Source organism: Corvus moneduloides, chromosome Z (genome assembly GCF_009650955.1).
Source record: "Corvus moneduloides isolate bCorMon1 chromosome Z, bCorMon1.pri, whole genome shotgun sequence".
Taxonomy (NCBI): domain Eukaryota; kingdom Metazoa; phylum Chordata; class Aves; order Passeriformes; family Corvidae; genus Corvus; species Corvus moneduloides.
Window position 1 is genome coordinate 46,865,658 of NC_045511.1, and position 22,524 is coordinate 46,888,181.

A 22,524-nucleotide genomic window follows, 5' to 3' on the forward strand; every position below is an offset into this window, starting at 1 on the left:
AGAGTCAAAAATACCCAATATGCTAGACAACTAAATCTGCAAGTAAACTGTATCCTATCCAACAGAAATTAATTTCACTTTAAGACATTTGTAGGGCTAATGTGCCATAATAAATCCTACTATTAAGCAACAGTAAAGTGCTGAATTATATTAATTACCTGAATCGCACTCACATTTATGATCTTCATTTATAGACTTCTTATCAAGTCAAAAGAGCCCTTTCTGTTGTAAAAGCTAAGCTGTTGTGCAAATATTATAAAAAATAGGTACTTTAATTAGGAGCTATATACACAACAGAACTTCTGCTTTTGTTAAGTATAACTGACATAGTAGAGATGAAAAATCCATGCAAGTATTTATAAAGATACTTAAAATGAAGAAAAAAGGACACTGCTATAGAACTTTCGATACCCTGGCAGACAGCCACTTACTATACTAGATGATGTCTAGATCTGGACTGATAAACACCATGCCATCAACATGCTTTTGTTTTCTTTTGTAGCTAAAGTTGATTTGCAGATTTTAAAGCAGAGCATATATTCAACCTATTTCTCATTAAAAGTTTATCATTAAGGTTTGAGGTTAAACTTTGAGCAAACTTCACATCTAGTCACATAACTGGCACAAGCAAGACGTTAGTGCAGAGGGGAAGGTGTCAGTTGTACATAATGAGGACTCTTCCCCCAGCTGCATGATGCAATAGAACAATTTTCAGATTTAAAGTTCAAGTGGACTACAATCAGAAGAAGCAAGATTTTCTTCTCCCAAATTTAGGACAAATTTCCAGAAGATCAAAATGAAAGCAACCTCAGTTACAGCAGTCAAAAAAGTCAAACCCAAGTTTGGAGAGCTGATAAATAACTCCAAAATTCATCATGCTATGAAGACAGCATTCTCAAGAGAGCTCCAAACAAACTGCAAAACAAGATTGGCATTTAAGTTGAAATTGGCCAAGTGCTGCATAGAAATATGCTCACACACAACAGTCATGTTTAAGCCAGTGCATAGAGAAGGTAAAAGCACTTATGGTAGTTGCAAATGTTAACAAGTCCATACAACTTGCACAGTTTAGCAATGAGTTCATAGAAAAAGAAGAGAGTAAGAGTAGAAACGCTCAAGCAAAACCAAAAAAAGATGACCTTCCAACCATATAAAATCCACGTAACAGTTATAGTAAAAAGACATCAGTGGAAAATACTCAATTCAGTCCCAAACACTCAACAGGCAAATAAGACCAGAAAAGACAAGCCTTTGGCAGACAATTTAAAAAGTCTAAATATGGCATTACATTTCTAAATAATCCACAAAATATATTATATAGCATATTCATATTAAATACTGGGTAACCAGCTCTGCAGATCTGATGCTAACAACACTAGCCAACGAGAGCGAAATGGAGCAAGCTAAGGGAACGCTGGTGTATCACAACAGTGCTCAAGGAAAATATCACCATGTCGTGCTTCAGGAACAGTACTCTGGGACACCACACTATCATCTATGGAGCACAACGAAGTTCTCCAGTTTTTCAGGGATATGCCCTGCATAGGATATGTTATGATTCACTATTACACGAGCAGCAAGACACTGCAAAGTGGTATGATTTATGGGCTGGATTAAATTCTTTGCTATTTCCTTCTCATCCAGCAAATCACTAGCTGTTTGTTTACATGAGTTTGTGGCATCGAAGTGTGAACCTGACTTGATAAGAAGATTCATGATGTCCGGATGGTTGTTCAGTGCAGCAATGTGTAATGGACTGTTGTTATCAGAGTCTCTGACATTTACATCAGCACCACATTCCACCAGGATAGCAGTAACCTGGAGAGAGGGGAATTTACAAACTGGGTAGCGACCAACGCATGTAGTATTACTGTCAACAGCAAGGTGAAGTGGACTGAAGTTATTCTTTCCTCTAGGCTGAAGCTTAAGAAACTTGTAAATAGTTTGTTTCTTGAAATGTTCCTGTTCTGAGCTGCAAGGTACTTTCTCCAACAAGCAAATTAAATGCAAAATGATGGAAAGGGCTTTGTTCAGCTGTACTGGATCAGGCAGACATTGGGCTTGTTTCATGGCCCGTTCTATTTCAAGAACACTTTTGCACAGTATACCCATCAGATCATCAAAAGTGACAGTAGTACCTAGAAGGCCTTTTGCCCTATCCTGAAGCATGAAGGAGAAAAGTTCAGCAAATGATAGCAAACTGCTGGCTGTCATAGGGCTCAGTGGGTCAAGATTGCTCTGCTGCATGTCCAAAGCATACTTCCATAAGTTGATGCAACGCTTGAAGTTTCCGGAGTCTGCATACACAGCACCTCTGTATCTAATATAGTAGGATGTGTCTGGGTGAGAAGGGCCAAGAATACGTTCTCTAATTAATAATGCTTGCATTCTCATTTCATCTGGGTCTGCAATAAGATTTTCTAGCTCTTCCGAGCTGTTTACCTCTTTAGCATAATCATAAGCCATAATTAGTGTTTGTGGCACAGGTTTGCTGAGGATATTAGTCCTATCACTGTATCTCATCTCCATAGCTCTCTTCCAGTATTTCAAAGCACCAAGCAGATCTCTCTTTTTGTCCACAAATGTTGCTCCTAGAAGTTCCAGGGCATTTATGCGCTCAGCCTTACTAGTCTGTACATGCTGGGTCAGAAAGTCCACTATATTTGTGTGGCCTGTCACACTGGCTGACAGAAGGGGAGTCATTCCATAACCATCCTTTTCCATTTTAGCACAATACTTGAGAAGCATCTTCATGATCTCCAAACTTCCAGATTCTGCACAGTCATGTAAAGCTGTATTTCCTGCAAGAGAACAAATACAATTACACCAATCAAATTATAGTCAAAATCTCACCATGCTAATAGCTACAAAAAGTTTAAAAATCAAATACTAATAGATTCAAAATGGCTTTTGTTTCCTCATTTATGTAATATGAAAGCAAGGCTGCCAGGCACTTATAAAAAGCAAAATGTTTCATATTATTGCCTGAAAAAAATAAATAGATTAAAAAAAACCCAACCAAAACGGAACTAAAATGGAATTCTTCACTACATAAAAGCACAGGAGCAGGCAATTCCATTGTATCAAAAGTCAAGCAAATGGGACAGGAGATCAGTTTGGTTGGGCAGAGAACTCCTCACAGAGCTCAAAAGGAAAAAAAAAATTTATGTTTTCTGGAAACACGGACAGGCTTTGCAGGAATTTGACAGAGCTGTGACTCATATATGCAGGGGCCAAGATGCAAAAGGCCAAAGCTCAATTAGAGTTGAAGCTGATCAGTATTATGTCAGACAGTAAGAAGGGTTTTTTAAAGTACACTAGCAGCAAGAGGAGGTCTACAGAAAATACTAGATTGATACTTGTTGAAGATGGTCATCTGACTATTAAGGGTGAAGAAGTGTGGAGACATTCAATACTTTCTTTTGCTTTAGTATTTAATAACACAGATAAACTGTCTTCTGCCCAGTCCCCTGACTTCAGGAATGACTCCCCATTTGTTTAGACACTTCTCAGGGACTAGCTGCAGCAGCTAACTATTCACAAGTCCACAGGACCTGATGGTATTTGCGCCAGAGTACTGAAGAAGCGGATGGATGATATGGCAGAAGCATCAGCTACCAAATGTCTGGGGAGGTCCCCACTGACTAGAAGCTAACCAGTGTTACGGCATTATATAATAAGGGCAAGAGGGATGACACAGGAACTCACAGACCTGTTAGTCTCACCTCAACACGTGGAAAAATTACGAAGATTATACTGAATGCTACTGTGAAGCATTTAAATGGTGCACAATGCAATCACTGGGCACCATCAACTTGGGTTCACAAAGGATAAATTCTGTTTTAACTAGTTTGATATCCTTCTAGAATAAGGTCACCCATCCAGATGAAGGGAAGACAATGGATGTAGGATTTTTGCCTTTTAGTGAGTTTTGCCTTTTTTGCCTTTTATACTGTCCCTCACAACATCCTTCTGGACATGCTGTCCAGCTGTGGGATGAGAAGGGTCATGGTGCACTGGGTGTAGAAGTGTCTGAAGGACAGAGCTCAAAGGATTGCAGTGAATGGGGCTACAGGTGGCTGGAGACTGGTCACCAGAGCTGTTCCTCAGGGCTCAAGTCTAGGGCCAATGCTGTTCAATGTATTTATCAATGACCTGGGTGCAGGAGTTGACTGCATCGTTAGAGAGCTTGCTGATCATTCCAAACTGGGAGGTGCCTTGACTGTCTCATGGGGCAAGAGGCCTTCCAAAAGGGCATGAAATCTAGCAACAAACACTGGACCTTGTCCCTGGCACTGATCAGCACCTGGCACAAATACAAACTGGGAGAGGAGTGGCTGGAGAGCAGCCCTGCAGAAAAGGACCTGGGGGTGCTGGTTGGCAGCAGGCTCAGTGTGAGTCACCAGCGTGCCAGGGCAAACCCCATCCAGAGGTGTATCAAACACAGCACAGCCAGCCAGCCCACGGAGGTGATTATCCTTCTGTTCTCCGCTTTGGCACCGCCGCCCCTGGAGTGCTGTGAGCAGTTCTGGGCCCCACAATTTAAGAAGGATGTGAAAGTCTTTGGATGCACCCAAAAGAAAGTAATGAAGCTGGTGACAGGGCTAGAAGGAATGTCCTGTGAGGAGCTGCTTGACTTTGGATCTGTCAAGTTTAAAGAAATGGATGCTGAAGGGTCATCTTGTTGCTCTCTACAGCTTCCTGAGGAGAAGTGGAGGGGGAGGTGCCTCGGTATCCAGTGACAGGATACATGGGAATGGCTCAAAACTGTGCTAGGAGACATTCAGACTTGACATGAGGAAACTTTCCTTTGCTGAGAGGTGTTCAAACACTGGAGAGGCTTCCTCCAGAGGTGTTTGATTCCCCAAGCCTGCCAGTGTTTCAGATGCCTTTGGTCAATGTCCTTACTAATTTGATTCAGTTTTTAGTTAGCTAAAAGTTGGTCAAGCAGTTGGACTAGATGATCAGTGTTCATATTCCAGTCCCTTCCAACTGGAATAATCTATTCCATAAGGGATTTTGTATCTGCTTTTAAGTATGAAACAGAAACTTAAGCTGGCTATCTCCACATTACTTCACTTTTTCCACTTCCATTGTTAAATTTCCCTTCCTCTCAATCTCCAGTAATTATTAAAAAATAGTGGGATCTGTATGAAAAGTAAAGCTGGGCTAACTCAGTATTTGCTTTGTTTTCACCTACCCCATAGTTCTTCCTCTCTTCACCTGCCACATCTTTTGGTTTTCATGTTTTGAAGCAATGACTTTACACAATGGAAACCACAATCCATCACAACAGACCCTTTATCTCAGCTGGGACCTTTGAGACTGCTGGTATATTCTAAAGGAGTAGGACATTTTCTCAAGGGAATGTATACACCCAGACAAACTATTCTTAATACATTCTTAGGCCTTTATGCTTAACTCCCACTTTAACCCCTATGCTCTTTTTGTTAGGATTCCCAAAGACAAGAAGAAAAAAAATACCCTCAACACACAACATGCAAACATCTATGTTATAAGCAACTTATGATTTACACGCAGATTATTTTTCATTAGCATGACATTGCACAGTCTTTTATATTTAATGACATTCAGGTTCCAATACAATGTGGGAAAATTTCTAGTAAGTACTAGTGCCACCTGTTTGAAAATATTCACAGAAAATTAGAAATCAAGTATTGGACACCACAGCTAAATAACTATTAGGCTGCAACTAGATGAAGGTTTTACTTAACTTCAAATATGTGCACTTCACTGGAGGAGAAGGAAAAAATGGAGACAAACTCTCCAGGCCCCCTCCTAATATAACAAAGTCTCTTATGTGGTTGACTGCTTTTAAAACCACATGATTTACATCTACCTTTTTCTTTGTATTATATGATAGGTATTACAGACTCAGGCATAGAAGCTTCTCAGCCTCACAAAAAATTAATTAACAGAAAGTTCATGTTAATATCTACCCCCCAACCTGATCAAGATATCCTATATTGTTAGCCCTGCAAATTCAGTTAACTGCTCATCAAATCATCAGGTTCTGTTACACTGCTAGCAAGTTTCCTCATTCACAAAGGACACCTCCTTTTCTAATGGTTCTCTGCCCATTCCTAGTAATAAGATTGGCTTTTAAAAGTTAAGAGTTTCAGGAAACTTCCTTATTTCTATTTTTAGTAGGCTTTTGTTTTAAATGCCGACAAAACAGAGGTACATGGTGCACCTTGCTGTTGTATTTCTAGTCTCTAAGCAAACTATGGTGGGTTAGGAAAGAAAGCACCAGAAATCTTCGGGTCATGTGAGGGATAACATATTTGTACAGTCTATGGATCTAAACAGCTCCTATTTATCTTCATACACTTTCATTTTTTTTTTCCAGGCTCTGATACCTAGAATGCATACTTCACTCTTTGTACTAAAGTATTTAATTAATGAAACTCTAATCAAAAGCGTGCCTGAGATCTGTTTTAAAAGCCTAACAGTGTATAGAAATAAATTAAAACTAAAGGTGAAGTCTTTCTACTAATACATTCTTTCTGCCAAAAATGTATTGTTTACACTGGCTTAAATATGTCAAATTCCAAACCAAACGTGAAATTCATACATATTTAAGTTTATAAGAAACAGTATTTCATACTTACTAAATACACTTCAGAAATAGTAAATATGTCCCATTTACAAATCAATTATAAGAATTTAATGTAGATCTACACAAATAATTTTGAAATCTTGTAGCTTTTACCTATGTGACTTCATAGCACACATCTCCTTTCTAACAAGGCACAGTAAGAGTAAATAAAGTTGAAGGAAAAAAAAATAGGAAAGCAAAATTCAGAAGTATCTGGTCAAACAATAATTACTCTCCTCTAATATCCTCTTTCACCAGGAGATCCAGACACCTTAGGTCCACAATGTAGACCTCTATTCCGTGTTTTATATTAGCAGATTATCTCATAGCAGCTTGTTTTTATCTTCTGTTGTCAAGCCACCGAGACAGAAAATGTTTGTCTAATGCTTTGCAAGTTTTCGTATGCAGAAGAAGAACGTAGCAACTCAAAGATTGTTTAGATGAGTATTTGCTAACAGGCACTGGGCATTTTGCTGTGGTTTCATCCCTAGGATCCAAAACATCCACTCCTCACTCCTCTCCTTATCTTTCAGTTCCCAAAACTTCACATGTAAATTGATCTCCTGCTTCTTCCTCAAACTGTTTTGTGAACTATCTGAAAAAGAACTCACAGCACATTTTAAAGCCTCTTTGTTGCTCTCAATTCCAGCAACTAGAAAAATACCAGTAACAGAATAAGAACAGAGTTATCCAGAACAAACTGAGTCTCAGTCCAGGCACAGCAGATGTCAAAATTTAGCTGATACGCTAATCAAATTCATACAAAAGATGAATAAAAAGTTATTTTCAAAAGCTTCTGACTCAGGTTTTTGCAATTACAGCAGAGTTATGAACATATTTTGTCCCCTGAACCACATTTTAAGTGCAAAATTCAAACATTTTAGGAAAAAAAACAATAGAAAATATTAGATCGCTTCATTTATTGACAGAGAACTTAATTTGCAAAATATTCTTTTCCTGAAACATTTCTGAATAGTGGCCAGTGATTTTACAAGCATTTACTAACAAGTAAGCTAAGGAAGACATCCCAACAGAAATTAGCTCCTGAAACTACCTGTTAGATCAAGATTCATAAAGCTAAATCTAGTTCATACAAAGGGAAGTGATTTTCCACCTTTCTAAAACCACAGGCAATTTTTAACATTAATAGCGTTAAGTCAGTTATAGGTCTGGCCACACTACAATCACTACAGAGACCAACAAAATTTTCTATTGCAGGAGCAGAGATTTAAGCAAATTTAGGTGGATTGAAAGTTGGTGAATTTGGCATACATAGCTTACCAACTATAATTCCCTCTGTCTTTATGTGATAACACAGACTAGAAAATTTCAATACGCCAACTAAAAAAGGACAAGATCTTAACATTCCTAAGAGAGGACAATGTCAAATGCAGATCAATACAGAAACTTACCAACACACATATACACTTTAATGCTTCTTGGTATGCTGCCGAAAGTCTAATTAAAATGAAACTACAGCAGTCAATCCAGAACTAAAGAATGGCTGGTCCCTCAGACATCTTCAATTCTGCACTTAGTGATAAAGGCAAAACCAGATGCACATGGGTGTTGGCTGAGCCAGCAGTTAACACAGATGTTTCAGGGTGTACTCAACTCCATACACCATCCTTCACAGCAGAGCTCTGCAAGGCAGCTGTTTCTACCTTCAAGTCAGTATTTTTAAGATATTTTAAAAAATGTAACATAAAAGCATATTAAAGACAAATAAGCCAAAAGGTATCAGTAGCAATAAAGCTATTACTGGTGTTTCACAACTAATAATACATGTTTTGACATCTGAAACAGTGCCAGCTATTCATGTTACATACTGCAGATCCACCACCATGTAATGCTGCTTTTGACACTCTTTTATCAATCGCTAGGCATACATGCTATGACTGAAATAAATCCACACAAAATAAGCTTGGCCATTGTCCAGGTAAACTCAATCCAGAAGTCTGTATGTCATTAATTTACAATGCAGCTATGTAGAACATGTGGAAATATGCTTAAGACTCCAAGGAATTTCACTGCTCTTTCCAACTGGATGCTCTAAACTTAAAACAATTTAGTCTTTTTATTGATATTACAATTACCAATTTCAGTTTAGACAGCTGCTACTGACAGCCTATCAGAATAGTGACATTTTTCAGTTATTTATACTGCAGTATAAATTAAATTAGAATTAAAATAACCACAGTTTATAGTATGCCAGGTATAAACAAATAATACAAGGCAATCACCACTAATTTTTAGTGGCTGCACCTCACTGAAGTTTGACTGGATGGTACAGGTACAGCAGTGGGAAGAATACACTGTAAGAAACACAAGTTTCCATAGAAAAGTGCCTAGGGTAGACAGATAGTTGAGAGCTGCCAACTTAAAAGAACCCCAAACATAAACCCAAACCTTAAGAAATAACACTGCCATTCATCTACACCTAGCAAGCATCAAGTGTTAAATTTGAGGAAGAATTTGAAAGAAAACATGGCAGTGGCTTTAATGTGTAAATCAAAGGCTTGGCCACATATTGACCAGGAATTGAACAGCTCAAATAAATACAGCAAATCAACCACTGTTCTGTGAATTAACTCATCCATTTCAAAACACTACATTGTCTATAGTGTCACTATAGTCACTATACTGTCCATAGTGATAAATAGTGTCTGAACACAATTCAGCAGCTAATTCCATTTTTGTAACATTATCTATTCAGTAAAAAACTAAAAACCATCATTATATCTATTGCTGTATTAAGAAGAAAAAAGGCTAAAACTAAGTAAAAGTAATTTGAAAGTAATTTTCTTTGATAAGCAATTTTCCAAGCAGCACATATGATGGTGTTGGTCAAATTAGAGTATTTTTTTAAAGGTGGGAATGATTATTTCAAAGTAGGTTTCATTTAATTTTTTAAATCCATTTTTAATTGCAAAATGACCAGCAGGAATTTAATCATGTATCACAGATAGCTAGTGTTACCATAACATGAAAGGCTCCTCCTTGCACAGACAAAAAACTGGACTTCAGATGTTCTGGTAGTCCCAATAGTTCACTGCTAAAAATCGAGTGTCACTATATAGTATTGCTAATACTGCTTACAAACTGCTTCTCTCTGTATAAACTTTACTACTCACATTACCTAATAACTTCCTCTTAGTATAAATAGCAAAAAGAAACAGAATAACCCGAATTCAAGTCCTTCCAAATCTTGCAAAGTCAGGAAAAAGGTATGGCTAGTTGGCACCGCATCTTCACACTTTACTCTTTTTTTAACAGCACTCCTTTAAAAGTAGTTATGAGCATTACAGAAACACTTCACGTATCACAGAATTAGTTTTCTAGCTACCCAGTGTTTCCAAAAGCTTACTGGAGTGGGGGTGGGTATTCTAATTCATAAGGAGGACAGGCCTTTCTATGTCAGAAGCAAATAATTCCCAAATTAGACTGATAGCTTGTGACAAGGGAATGAAAGAAAACGAATCCATGACACAGAAAGTGATTTGACTTGATTTGCAACCAATTAAGTGCATCCACTTCCTAATACTTCATGTATTCATGTAAAATGCTTTATCAAATTTCCACACTGTAAAACATACATTAAAACTTAACGCCAATCTTATTTTATACCCAAGATCATTAAACATAAAAGAAAAAAAAGTATTTCAGTTAAATGACTGACCAATGTGCAAAATTAACCACATGTATATATTTTTGCAGCGTTACAGATGAATCGATCACTTTCATGAAGTGAAATTTTTCATGTAACATTCATTACTTTTTCTATCACAGCACTAGAAATAATTCAGTCTTCCAAGAGTCTTTACTCATTTAAAAGTATTGCCTGATAGATACAAACATGGACAGTGCACAAGAAAACTGTTACACATCCTTATGCATAGTATGCCTAGTGAACAAAAACTAAATGTCTTTCTTTCAAGAAACTAAACAATGCAACTAACTGCTAATCGCAACAATTTATTTTAACCTAATTTCCATATGCTGTAAGAGAATAATTGCTGTCTTGCTCACTGAAGTACTTCATGAGAACTTGTATTACCAAGATTATCAATTATTAAATAAATAACAATATGCTGTTAATTATTTAATTTAAACAAAAACTTCTTAGTTAGAATTAAACTTAAACTGTATCTTCATCTTCCTTATTTAACTTACAGACATTCCTTCTGAAGTTCAGTTTCCACACATGGTCAAACACAAAATATCTACAAGTTTCAGTGCCCTGTACCATGTAATACCTACCAAAAAAGGAAAAAAAGCAACCCCCCCCGAAAAGATAACAGTATACTTTTAGAGCAAGTGTTTATTCACAGCGAGAATAAAAAAAATATATAAAAAAAGCAACAACAGCAAGTAAAACAAACAAGCAGAAATAAAACCCAAGGACCTTTGTTCTGTGATTTTTTTACCCCCTCTCTGCCCCATCAATGATTCTATGAACCTTGTCAAGCAGACAAGACAAACACCCTCAGAAGAGAACAAACCTGTCAAGACTCCTTAATGTTTACGGCAAGAGAAAATTAACTATTTTTAACACATACTAAACCACACTTACCATAAAGGAAAGAGCATGACTCTATAATCCCCCTACTTCTCGGTCTGCCAAAAAAAAGATTTTTTCCCTTACCAGGAGGTTTGAGTATTACACCTTCCAGTACCCTTAAAAACAACAATACTGAAATGGCACTAGCCCTTGACACAGTACCCATAGCGACAGAGGTTTGTATGCTTCTATACTTCCCAAAATGAGGAAGCAAAGTCAACAAACCTTGTTTACCTTATTATTTTACAAAACTATCAAATAATGTACCAGTGGAATTTAAGAATCACAGTATTCTTTTTTTTTTAAATGCAATCAAACACTCCTTTGTATATCTCCAGAGACACCTAAGAGAATGCCTAATCCAGCATTTCTTACAAGGTTTTCTAATACTCTGGAGGAGAAAAACCAGTCTTTAGGCTAGCTGATGAGTCTGTTAGCTACAGAAGGGAGGCAGAGTTGGTGAAAACCACTAACAAAACCACAAAAAACACTTTGAAGAGAGAGACCATGTACCAAGCCACCAAGCAATGGAAAGACTTACCAGCTATGCTCAGTTAAAACACCTGCCTTTCAAGCAGGTATTTTGAAAAAAAGTTGCTATTTCCTTTCTTTCAGCCCATCCTGGTTACCAGCACATGTATACTTTATCTATAATTTAACTAAGTAATTGCTGCAATAATGGATATTTTTTTCCCTTCCCTTCTGCAGATCTGGCAGAGGAGAATAAAATATAACACAAACTATTAAAATACACACAGCAAATTTTCAAAATGCAAGACTTTAATCGTCCTGTCTGTAATTAAAATGGATGTATAAGATTTCTTCACAATCAGTCTGCGCAAAAAATAGTTTTATTGGGGAATTTACATGAAATATTGTACTTTAAATATAAAACCAAAGAAACATAGCCCCAAAGAGCCAAAGAGAGATGTATGTAATCCGAAATCCCTAAGATGACTGACACTTGTATTAAGAGAGTAAGCATTTCCCTGCCTACACGTTGCCGAATGAAGACTGCACAGAAACACATCAGCAAAACCCTGTATTTGAGAATTCAGTGGTCTATTCTGAAGGTAATAGTAAGGGAGCACCACTGTAACAACAAATCACTGGCAGGCTTCATAATGCAGCAGAACAGAAAACTGCATGCAGCCAACACAGAACGTGTTCCTCACCTGGCACAGAGACAAAGCTATGCTTCACTTGAGGTTTAGTATAGGATTCTACCTCCTGAAAAAACTGTGTTTCTGCTACTCAAACATTACCCACACTATTCCTACTTCTAGGAACAGCATAAAACTTTGCCATCTGAGAGATCATAAACCACAAGTGAAACTCACTGAGCTTTATTTTTAATTTGCAGCTTCTTAAACAACGAGTAGTTCTGCTGGTTTCAACTGGGGCAGAGCTAATTTTCTTCACAGTGGCTGGCATGGGGCTATGTTTTGGATTTGTGCTGAATACAGGGTTGATAACACAGCAATGGTTTTGTTATTGCTGAGCAGGGCTTACACAGAGCCAAGGCCTTTTCTGCTGTTTGTACTTCCACACTGGTGAGGAAGTTGGGGCTGCATGGGAGGCTGGGAGGAGACACAGCTGGGACAGGTGACCTAAACTGACCAAAGGGACATTACAGACCATGTGACATAAAGCTGTGGGGAAGAAAGAGAAAGGAGGGAACATTTGGAGTGATGCTGTTTGTCTTCCCAAGCAAGCGTTACGCATGATGGGGCCCTGCTCTCCTGGAGATGGCTGAACACCTGCTCGCCATGGGAAGCAGTGAAATAATTCCTTGTTTTGCTTTGCTTGTGTACACTGCTTTTGTTTTCCCTATTAAACTGTCTATATCTCAACCTGTGAGTTTTCCATCTTTGTCCTTCCAATTCTCTCCCTGGTCTCACTGGTGGAGGAGTGACCGAGCAGCTGCCTGGGGCTTGGCTGCTGGCTGGCGTTAAACCATGACAGTAGTACACTGGAGAAAGCTATGCATCAGAGACAGTGGTAAATTAATTCACTATGTAAAGTATTGCTTTGGCTGCTTCCTATCTACTGATATCTTTGCTGTTTTCCACAACTACAAAATAGTAAAACCCATCCACCCTCCTTACCCCAGCTATCAGTTTGTCCCCGTTGCTTACACTGTTCACGTAAACCAGAACATTTTTTTAAAAATCCTTTGCTTACAGTTCTGTGGCCTATGTCCTACACAGAAGTTCAAGGAAACTGTGAAAGTCCAGATCTGCAAAACAGTAGGAACAAATACAAACAAGTGCTCATACTTTAAATTCAGAACCACTGGCCATCTTTCACAGTTGAGGACCTATCTACTCCAAGTATCTTATAACCTCCTTCTTCAGCACCATCTACCACGCAACACTGCCAGACCTGCACTTCACCTCATTCGCCTCAGTGCAGCATCTTACCTGACACACTCTGAAATCTTTATGAACATCTTAATTTCCTGGCTGTACTTCTGTACTTTTGGAACCGTTTTTCAAAGACCTCTGCATTCTGAATTTCCATAGTCCAAAACACAGTTGTGGGATTCTGCATTTTAGAAGCAGGATTTTGCCACACGTTTTCACCTACTCTTTTATACATTTAGATGCATGTATGTTCACATACCTATTTTTTTGTATCAAAGTATTCAGATTTTTCCCTGGAACTGTCAACACTTTGAAACATTTTCATATCTATACTTTCCTGAGGCTTAAAATGTGTACTAAGTTCTATTCTGTATTATGAAAATCCAGTGGAAAACCACAAGAAATAGTTCAAGTAATTTTGCCCACCACCCTTGCACAGGCTCTAAGAATAATATCTGAAAAAGGATCTATAGTAGTCTCCAACAACAGCAACTCTACTGAAGCTACATAGCTCTGCTCTTATAAGGAGCACTGCAATTTTAAATGCAACAATTTTTTTTTTTACATCTTTCACAGAACAATAGGCTTCTCTATACATGGCCCAAGAAGGGGCCTGTCTAAAAAGAACTCACATACAAGGGCAGCAACAACTTCTACTACTCAGGAGCAGAACGCTAAGGTGCTCTGTTACCTTCCTGCTACAAGCACAGGACACACTGTCAGCTATTTAGTACATAGCAAGGAGGAGTACAAACTGAAAGTAATACACAAGACCCTTTGAGGGGGAGGGTGACAATGTAGAATTATTCCTGTTGAATTAATTTTAAAATTAATAGCATTTTTGCAAAACAAAGTTGAGGAGGTTACCTGCTCAATCTCAGTCACTGTTACAATACTTACGGCTACCTATTTTCCTCAGTTCTCCTGCCTTTCCATAGACAACTTTCAGTGTTTATAGTACTTTCTTGCTTGCTTTACCTCACCATTGCTTATTCAGTAACTTCAGATATCAGACTTCTTTAACACGCCAAAAAGTATGCTCCTGTCCTACCAGAGGGGATTTCCACACATTACCAATAGATGGCTATTACGTACACCCATCCATTTGCACACATGACAATTCGAAGTATAAAATGAGTTTTAATGAGCTGAACCATATCCAATCCAACTTCTTTAATAAGGATCATTTATCTACCTTAAGAATCTTTGCTCATGTACCTAGATGCAAGCCACACAGAAACTAAAGGAAGTAGAGACAGAAAGGAATTAAGATAATAATTGACAGCCCTGAGAAAATCCTCAGTCATTTAAACAAAGACAAATAATGCTAATGCACTAATAAAGTGAATAAAAAGGACGAGTAAGGTAAAGCCTACTCCACCAACACAAAATGAGGGAGAAAAAGCTGCAGTTACATCTTTTTCCCTATTACATCAAATATTTAACAGCACTGCTTGGTTCACACCTATCATATAAAGGGATAGGTTTAAAACTAAACCCAAGTTTTTAGCTGCTTACACACTTTATATTTAGCTTGCTATTCCAAGAAAGTTATGTAGAAAAATGACATTTTTATCCTACCACAAGTCCATGATGATTCATAAGCAACCTCAAACCCTTACAAAGGAAGATTTATTTTGCTCTGCCCACCTCTATGACAAATCTGTAGTTTAGCTTTCTTTACGCTAAACCCACATATCTGCATGATTTTCTGAAAAAAAGGCATATTTAACCAAGCAGCTTTTCTAAAGATTACTCTCACATTTGGTATTTACCAGTATCATACAATAATCTAGACACAAAGGGTATTTTAACACAAATAACTGGAAGGTACAGTATACAGGTACAAATGTAATTTGCCTGAAAAAGGCAGTAGATGTACTACGCTACAAAAAGGATTGTTAGCAGATTAGTTTTTTTATATATAGATATATATTAAAAAACCCAAAACCTGATGAAACATAATCCTGGCTCAGTTAGCTAAAAAATTAACTCTAACTTGCAGTAACTGATGTGCTTTCCAGGCTAATATTACAACCAAATACAAATTTATTATGTAATAAAAAATTTATATGTCCAAGTAATTATGACCACAGAAAAAAAAGCCAAAAATCTTCACTTGGAGTGGTAACACAAGAGCAATTGTACATAGGGGCAAACGGGTGTCCTTTGAGATCTGTCAGCCACTGGAAGTCCTTCTGTTGAGATCACAGTCACCTGCATCTTCACTTCTTTAATCCTAATATATATTTTTGTTTACTAACACTGAAAAAGGTACAAAATTACTCAATAATTTGGAGGGAGTGGGTGAAGGGTGGTTATTCATTTTCCAATGCAGAAAGTAATTTTTCTCCTTTATGTGCATTTCCTACACCAGCCTTCCTGGCACAGATCAGTTTTATGTACAACATATTTGATTTGTTAAGAAATAGTACAAAATCCAAGAACACATGCTCACGTATTTGAGTATGTTGCTAGACCAACCTACTACAGAGAGTAGTTCTCAGCAAGTTTATTAGCTTTTAACACATGCATAAATGCAACACTTCATATAACTAAGTCTTTCAAGAATTAAGAATTTAAGATTAAAAGGTATCAATTTTAAACCAAATTTTATAATCCATGTTAACAAAAGAGTACATTAAAAAGTAAAAACATAGCTTTGAACACTTTATCTCTTATGCTTTATGAGAGCAGAATAATATTTTATATCAAAGTCCTGAAGAAGTAAATTAGTAACTTTACCCCTATTTACCACAACAAAAGTGAAAAAACTAACTTACCTTTAACACTTTTTCTGTTCACATCAGCTCCTTTTTCAAGTAAATACTGAGCAATTTCTTTGTGGCCTTTGTAGCATGAGATCATCAAGCACGTATGCCCGTGACGGTTTGATACTTCCAGGTCTGCTTTGTGCTCCACAAGGTATTTGACTATTTCCAGGTGACCATCGAAACAGGCAGCTCTAAGCGGCGTTGAATTTGTCAGCGTTGTGTTGTTGACAGATGCACCATGATCCAACAGACACTGAACAACCTTCAAGTGGCCGGCGGCCGACGCTGCCCACAACGGCGGAGCCCCCTCGATGGTCTCACCATCAAAATTTACCGAGCCACCAACTTCTATCGAGGCAGAGCAATGGTCCAACAGGTATTCCACCATGTCGAGGTGACCATAGCGGGCTGCCATCAGAAGTGGTGTGGCACCATTGGTTTTTTCTGACATCAGTTGGGCCACCTCTTCCCTTGTTTTGCTTGCCAGTAGCTTGGAAAGGAGTCGCAGCTTGCCATCACGAGCTGCGTTGAAGACTGCTGTCTTTAGATCCATTTAGTCTGTACCTCTCTGCTTCCTGACAGATACACACCTGATTTTTTCAGTCAAGAGCTTACTGGAACTGCTTAGCCCAAATAGAATGTCCCCAGCTTCTTCTCAGATCAGTTTCATCCAGATAGGACAACATGGAGACTCCGAACAGGGTCCTGACGAAGGGCAGGGTATGCTTATCATAAATCTGCAAAAGGAGAATTCTCGATGTTTTCACCTCCTACTTCGCAAACAAGTAACCGCATTGTATTTTCCCACAGCTACACCCAAACAACTCGCTGTTGTGGCGCGCCGGTGTCCAGCTGCATTCCTTGGGACTCTCCCGGGCCGCGCGGCGGCCCCTGAGGAAAGCTACGGGAAGGAAGGGGCTGATCCTACCAGCGCGTTATCCATACCAGACACAGAACGATCCTCTTCTCCCTCGTTCCTCCGTGAGCTGCACCCCCGAGTCGTTTCGGGGCGTATCCCAAGTACAGAGCGCCTGGCTCCCGCCAGAAGACCCGCGGACATGCACCCCCAAGGGAGCCGGGGGGGAAGGTGACGGCCACACTCCGGCCAAGCTCCGAGCGGCGGAGAGAGCCAGAGCCAGAGCCCTCCGCTCGCCTCACGACCGGACCCGGGCGCCCAGAGCCCGCCGGCCCCATCCCCCTCCCTCCTTTCCCTCACGGCACCCAACCCCCGCGGCCGCCGTACTCGGAGCCGGCCGGAAAGGCCCGCCAGGCCGCGAGTTACCTTCCCGGGGCGCTCCGGGCCGTCTCCCACCGCCTCCGCCGCCCTCAGACGGACGCGCCTGCCGCCGCTGCCCGCGCTCCGTCCGGCGCCTCCATGACAGCCGAGCCCCGCCGCCAGCGCCAGCCCTCTGCAGGGGGCGGCGCGGCCCCGCCGCGGCCAATCAGAGCCACGCCCGGCGCGGCCGGGGGCGGGACTACGCCGCCGCTCGAGGGCGCAGGGCGGGCGCAGTCGGCCGCTAGGGGGCGGCGGGGAGCAGCAGCGCGGGGAGGCCCGAGGGGCCGAAGGGCGCCGGGATCGCCCAGCGGGGCTTTGGACATTGCACTGCATGGACACGCACTGCATGGACACGCCGTGGACTCTGTACGGACATATCTTTGCTTTATACCGGCACTGCTGGGTCCCGTTCTGTGCTCCGCAGCACGAGTGAGACAAGGAGCTACGGGAGAGGGTCGGCGGGGGCCTCAAAGATGAGCTGGGGTCAGGAGCATCTCTCTTACGAGGAGAGACTGCGGGAGCTGGGCCTGTTCAGTCTGGAGAAGACTAAGAGGGGATCTCATCAATGCACACAAATATCTCAAAAGCGGGTGCCAAGAGGATGGTGCCAGACTCTTTCCAGTAGTGCCCAGTAATACTGTAAGGAGTATGGCCATAAACTAAAACACATGAAATTCCGACTCAGCCTGAGGAAGAACTTTACACTGAGGGTGGCAGAGCACTGGAACAGGCTGCCCAGGGAGGTCTCCCTCTCTGGAGACATTCAAAACCCACCTGGATGCATTCCTGTGTAACCTGCTGGAGATGACCTGCTTTGGCAGGGGGATTGGACTGGATGATCTCCAGAGGTCCCTTCCATCCCTAACCATTTTATGATTCTGTGATTCTGTACATATATGCTTCACTAACTAAAAAAATTGGGTTAGAAGTCCAAATTTTGCAGCTCAGAGGATGTTCTGGCCCCAGACAATGTTTCTGTTTGGTGCAAAATTTGCTTTTCTTGATTGAGATTGCGCATGGCTTGCTACAGGCTCAGGATGTGGCATTTACTTCGTTCCTATGACAATAGAAAGGGAAAAAAAATCCTAAAAGGGAAAAAAACTCCTAAAAGCTGCACCTGAGCAAGGGAATGTAAATTCTATCACAAACAAAGATGTTACCTGCAAGCTTTAGAAAGGAGCCACATCCAGAAACAAGCTCAGAGAAGGCCCATAAGCATTAATGGGCAGTAATTTGTATATCAATTTGAAATGCAATCTAGTAGCTCCCTCACTCCAAAAAAAAAGGAAAAAAAAAGAAGAAGAGAGAGAGAAAACAGTTCTATTTGCAATTTTATGTACAAAAGCAATGTATCAGAGACTGGGTGGCCCTTTGTCCCTTTGTACCCAGTGCTGGCAAGATGGTGCATAAGCTGCTGATTATTTTGTCTGCCAGACTCAGAAGAAGAAAGATCATAAGAAACTAATGGGAATTTAGAGTAAGACCATTAAAAATTTTATGGAAGTGGTGGTATTAATTTATGGAGAGGGATTAAAAGATGTAACTGTGTGGAAAAGCTAAATTAAAAGAAAATGGGGGAAAGAAGAAAGTAACTTTTTCAAGAAATGTGAGTGCAATGGAGAATTTGTTTGAAGAGATTTACCAGGTGTAGTCAACAGCAGCTGGAAGCAAAATGAACAGATGAAAAGGCATACTTAGCATCAAAAATAATATCCTGGTAGGTAGGCTCTGTCAAGCCAGAAAAATAATTTGAAAGTTGTTGGAGCTAATTGTTAGTCATGGTGAGCTGTGCAAATCGTAGCATGTACAGCATGTATAGCTATAAATAAGGTGCTCTAGGGAACAGTTCTGTGCTGGAGGGAACATGGAGATGATGACCTGACTGACCTTCCCCTTGTTCAGTCACTGGTGTTTTCAAGGCAGGCAGTAAGCAGTGCAGTCAGCACTCATGGGCTTGCAAACTGCAGGGCAGTGGGCTCACTAATGCTTCTGTGGGTGTCAAACACAGCCTGTCCTCACTCCCTTCCAGCTCTGAATTAGGCCAAGGTCCTGGGACAGGGTCTGGGGGAGGAATATTGGTCAACTAGGCCAGAGGGGAATAGGAATGGCTTCTGCAGAGATGTAATCTGTGGACTGTGGCAGAATATAAACCCTTGCATGCAACCACAAGGCACAGTGATGGGGAGTTTAAGCACTGCCTATCAGAGCACTGGGCTTCTTTATGTAAGAATATCTTACTCCAGTGGCAAATAATAAGTCTGCCTGGATATTTCTGAAATTTACCTTGGAGTAACTAGGTGTAGCCATCTATGAATCAAGTAGAGAAATTAATTATTAAAGAAAATTTTACAGGAGTTATACTTCTCTAAGTGCCCCTCTGCCATCTTTCTTTCCTATCTCATTATACATACATCTTCAAGAATCATTTAATTATATTTATATTTTAAGAAGGCCATTCTGATTACATAAGTGGACTTAAGGAGGTCTAACAATGTGGCTGCCTCCTGACTTCTGTTCTATGAGTTTCACGCTTTCATACTGCCTCGTGGAGGGAGCATTTGCTTGGCAGTACTTGGCTCTGGGGGCACTGAGAGCTAGCATGGTATGGCCCCAGCCTGCACTTCCCTACTGCAGTTATTTTCTGGCTCCCAGAATGAACCTAAGCCCTACTTACCAGAGGTAAAAAGCAAATATTTTGACCCAGTGTACCAGAAGCACCATGAAAAATAAGAGATACCAGTCCATTCTTTAAGGTTTCAACTTCAGTCATTCATAGCTAGTCAATCTGTTATGGGCACACAGTTCCAGTGACAATTTTATTTGTCTTACCTCCCCCTCTCTTTGGCCCCATGCCAGATGTGGGAAAAATGGCCCCATGCCCATGGGGAAGAAGAGTGTTGATGGCAGGCTGGGATCTTTGGTGGTGCCACAAACACAATGCATGCCATTAAAAAGAGCAAATCGGTCTTGATGCTTGTTCAGTTTTGAAGTTTCCCTCCTTGCTGGGGTTTTAGGAGTTCTCCTTCTGTTCTCTTTTTCTCTTAAAGTATTTTCCCCATACATGTTGCCAGAGGGACAAATTACTGGGTGCTTAAGAAAAGCAAAAGACCTGGCCATAGGGGGAGTATTACAGCTGGTGATGGGGTCAGTGGCTCTGACCCAGGAAGAGGTGACCGGTCCGGGGAGATGGTCCTGAAAGGAATTGCCTTCCCAAGGCCCGGTGTCTTCCCTCAGCTGCTGGCAGGAGGGCCCTTGCAGAGACTGTCAGCTCTTTAGTGATATCAGCTCGTGATTCCAGCTCAGCTCTGCAGGGCAGCCTCCAGGCCAAGCCAGACCAGAGAGAGAGACGAGAGGCTCGTGTGGCTGGTTCCGCACGAAGGGAGCTTTATTGTGGGTCCCCTCCGGCGAAGGGGAGAGCCAGGGACGAGAACCCTCTGCACAGGGGCAGAGGGCTTGCTTTTGTAGGCATACAGGGGATGGGTGGGGACCAATGGGTTACAAAGGATCTGCATAGGGTCTCCTAAAGGATTGTGGGCTTGTCTTTTCTCGCTGTTACCACAGAAGTGGTTGCCTTTCCAGGGAGTCCTGCTGGGCAATTGTGAAACCTCTTATCTCAGCAGAGATCCCTCCAGGGCAGGGGCTGGGCATACCCCACAGGGGAGGGGTCCATCTGGCTACTCTCTTTCACCTGGGCTTGTGGGCTGTGAGTTCCCGGCATTTGGACGGAGAGAGAGGCTGGAAGGAATTCGTCAGCATTGAAGACTTCTGCTTTTTTGGCTGCCTTCTTTCTACCGGAGAAACCCCGGGACGCCCAAGCCTGCCTTCCCTGCCCAGCTGGGAGCTGAGCTGCGGCTGCCTTGCCCCCACCGTTGCTTCAAGCCTTTGCTACTCTGTAGCCCCGCACGCCCTGCCTGCCCAGACCTCCGGGGGTTCCCGCTGCAGCTCCAGAGTTCAATACATCTCGTCTGCTACCTGGGATTTGTGCTCGTCCCTGCCGTTCCAGCCTGCTGTTTCCGAGGGTCCGGCCAGACACCAGGATCGGCTGCCCAGGGCTTTGCGAAGCCTTTGTCCCATCCCTTCCTGGGATCCCAGGCCGCCAGTGCTCCCCGAGCTCGCTCCGGAGCGCCCCCTGCAGCCGCGGGGGAACCATCGCACCTGCCCTGCTCACCGGGAGCCGCCAGCGCCCCTGCCGGCTGCGAGCGGAACTGCACCCGAGGGGAAATAGCCTGACAGCCGAGAAGGCTGGCACTGGGTTTGTGATTGTTTGCTGTCACTGCCAGAGTTATTGTTGTTTGTTTGACGGGTTATACACATATAGATAATGTCATAATAAAGAACTGTTATTCCTATTCCTCATATCTTTGCCTGAAAGCCCCTTAATTTCAAAATTGTAATAATTCGGAGGGAAGGGGGGTTGCCTTTTTTTTTTGCATTTCAAGGGAGACTCCTGCCTTCATTAGCAGACACATGTCTTTCAAACCAAGACACTCCTCAAAACCGTCTGGTTTTGAAAGCTATGAGTGGAGAATGGTGCTAAGGGAAATAATAGCGTTGTGATTACTTAGTTCTCACCTCAGGGTATTCTTGTCCTCACAGCTGTTCGCATGAGACAGCAGAAGGGATTTGTCACACATGCAAGGGACTAACGTGCTACTCACCTTGCAGACACCTCTGGTTTGCTGTGGAGTAGTTGCGCCCTCAGTGTCTGGGTCACAGCTCAGTAGCATTGTGTCTCATACACGCATTCACAGTGCATTCACGTCCCTCATTCCAGATTGAAGAATAGATATTCATTTTGTGTACCAATGGTAATACCATAAGGAAAAAGCCACAGGTCCCTAGACAATTCTTGACAGAGCTTGGTCTGAACCAGCTGAAGGGTTTTAAAGATCGCTATTGATAATATTTTGGAAGTCAGATTCTGGTTT

General features: G+C 41.3%; 1 protein-coding gene across 1 annotated transcript; it reads right to left on the reverse strand.

Annotated features, from left to right (window-relative positions):
* Positions 1-252: 252 nt before the first annotated feature.
* FEM1C (fem-1 homolog C) lies at positions 253-17,719 on the reverse strand. The gene is made up of 3 exons (XM_032097464.1): positions 17,603-17,719; positions 16,330-17,057; positions 253-2,801 (listed from the first exon to the last, which is right to left on the reverse strand). The coding sequence occupies exons 2-3, from the start codon at positions 16,871-16,873 to the stop codon at positions 1,492-1,494; spliced, it is 1,854 nt and encodes a 617-aa protein (XP_031953355.1). The 5' UTR covers positions 16,874-17,057; positions 17,603-17,719; the 3' UTR covers positions 253-1,491.
* Positions 17,720-22,524: the final 4,805 nt, after the last annotated feature.

Bases quoted from the DNA above. Each gene is read 5' to 3' on its own strand.
- FEM1C (XM_032097464.1), bottom strand. From the start codon at position 16,873: ATGGATCTAAAGACAGCAGTCTTCAACGCAGCTCGTGATGGCAAGCTG. The intron at 2,802-16,329 runs GTAAGTTAGTTT...GTTCTCTTGCAG, and splicing joins GAACAGAAAAAGTGTTAAAG to GAAATACAGCTTTACATGAC.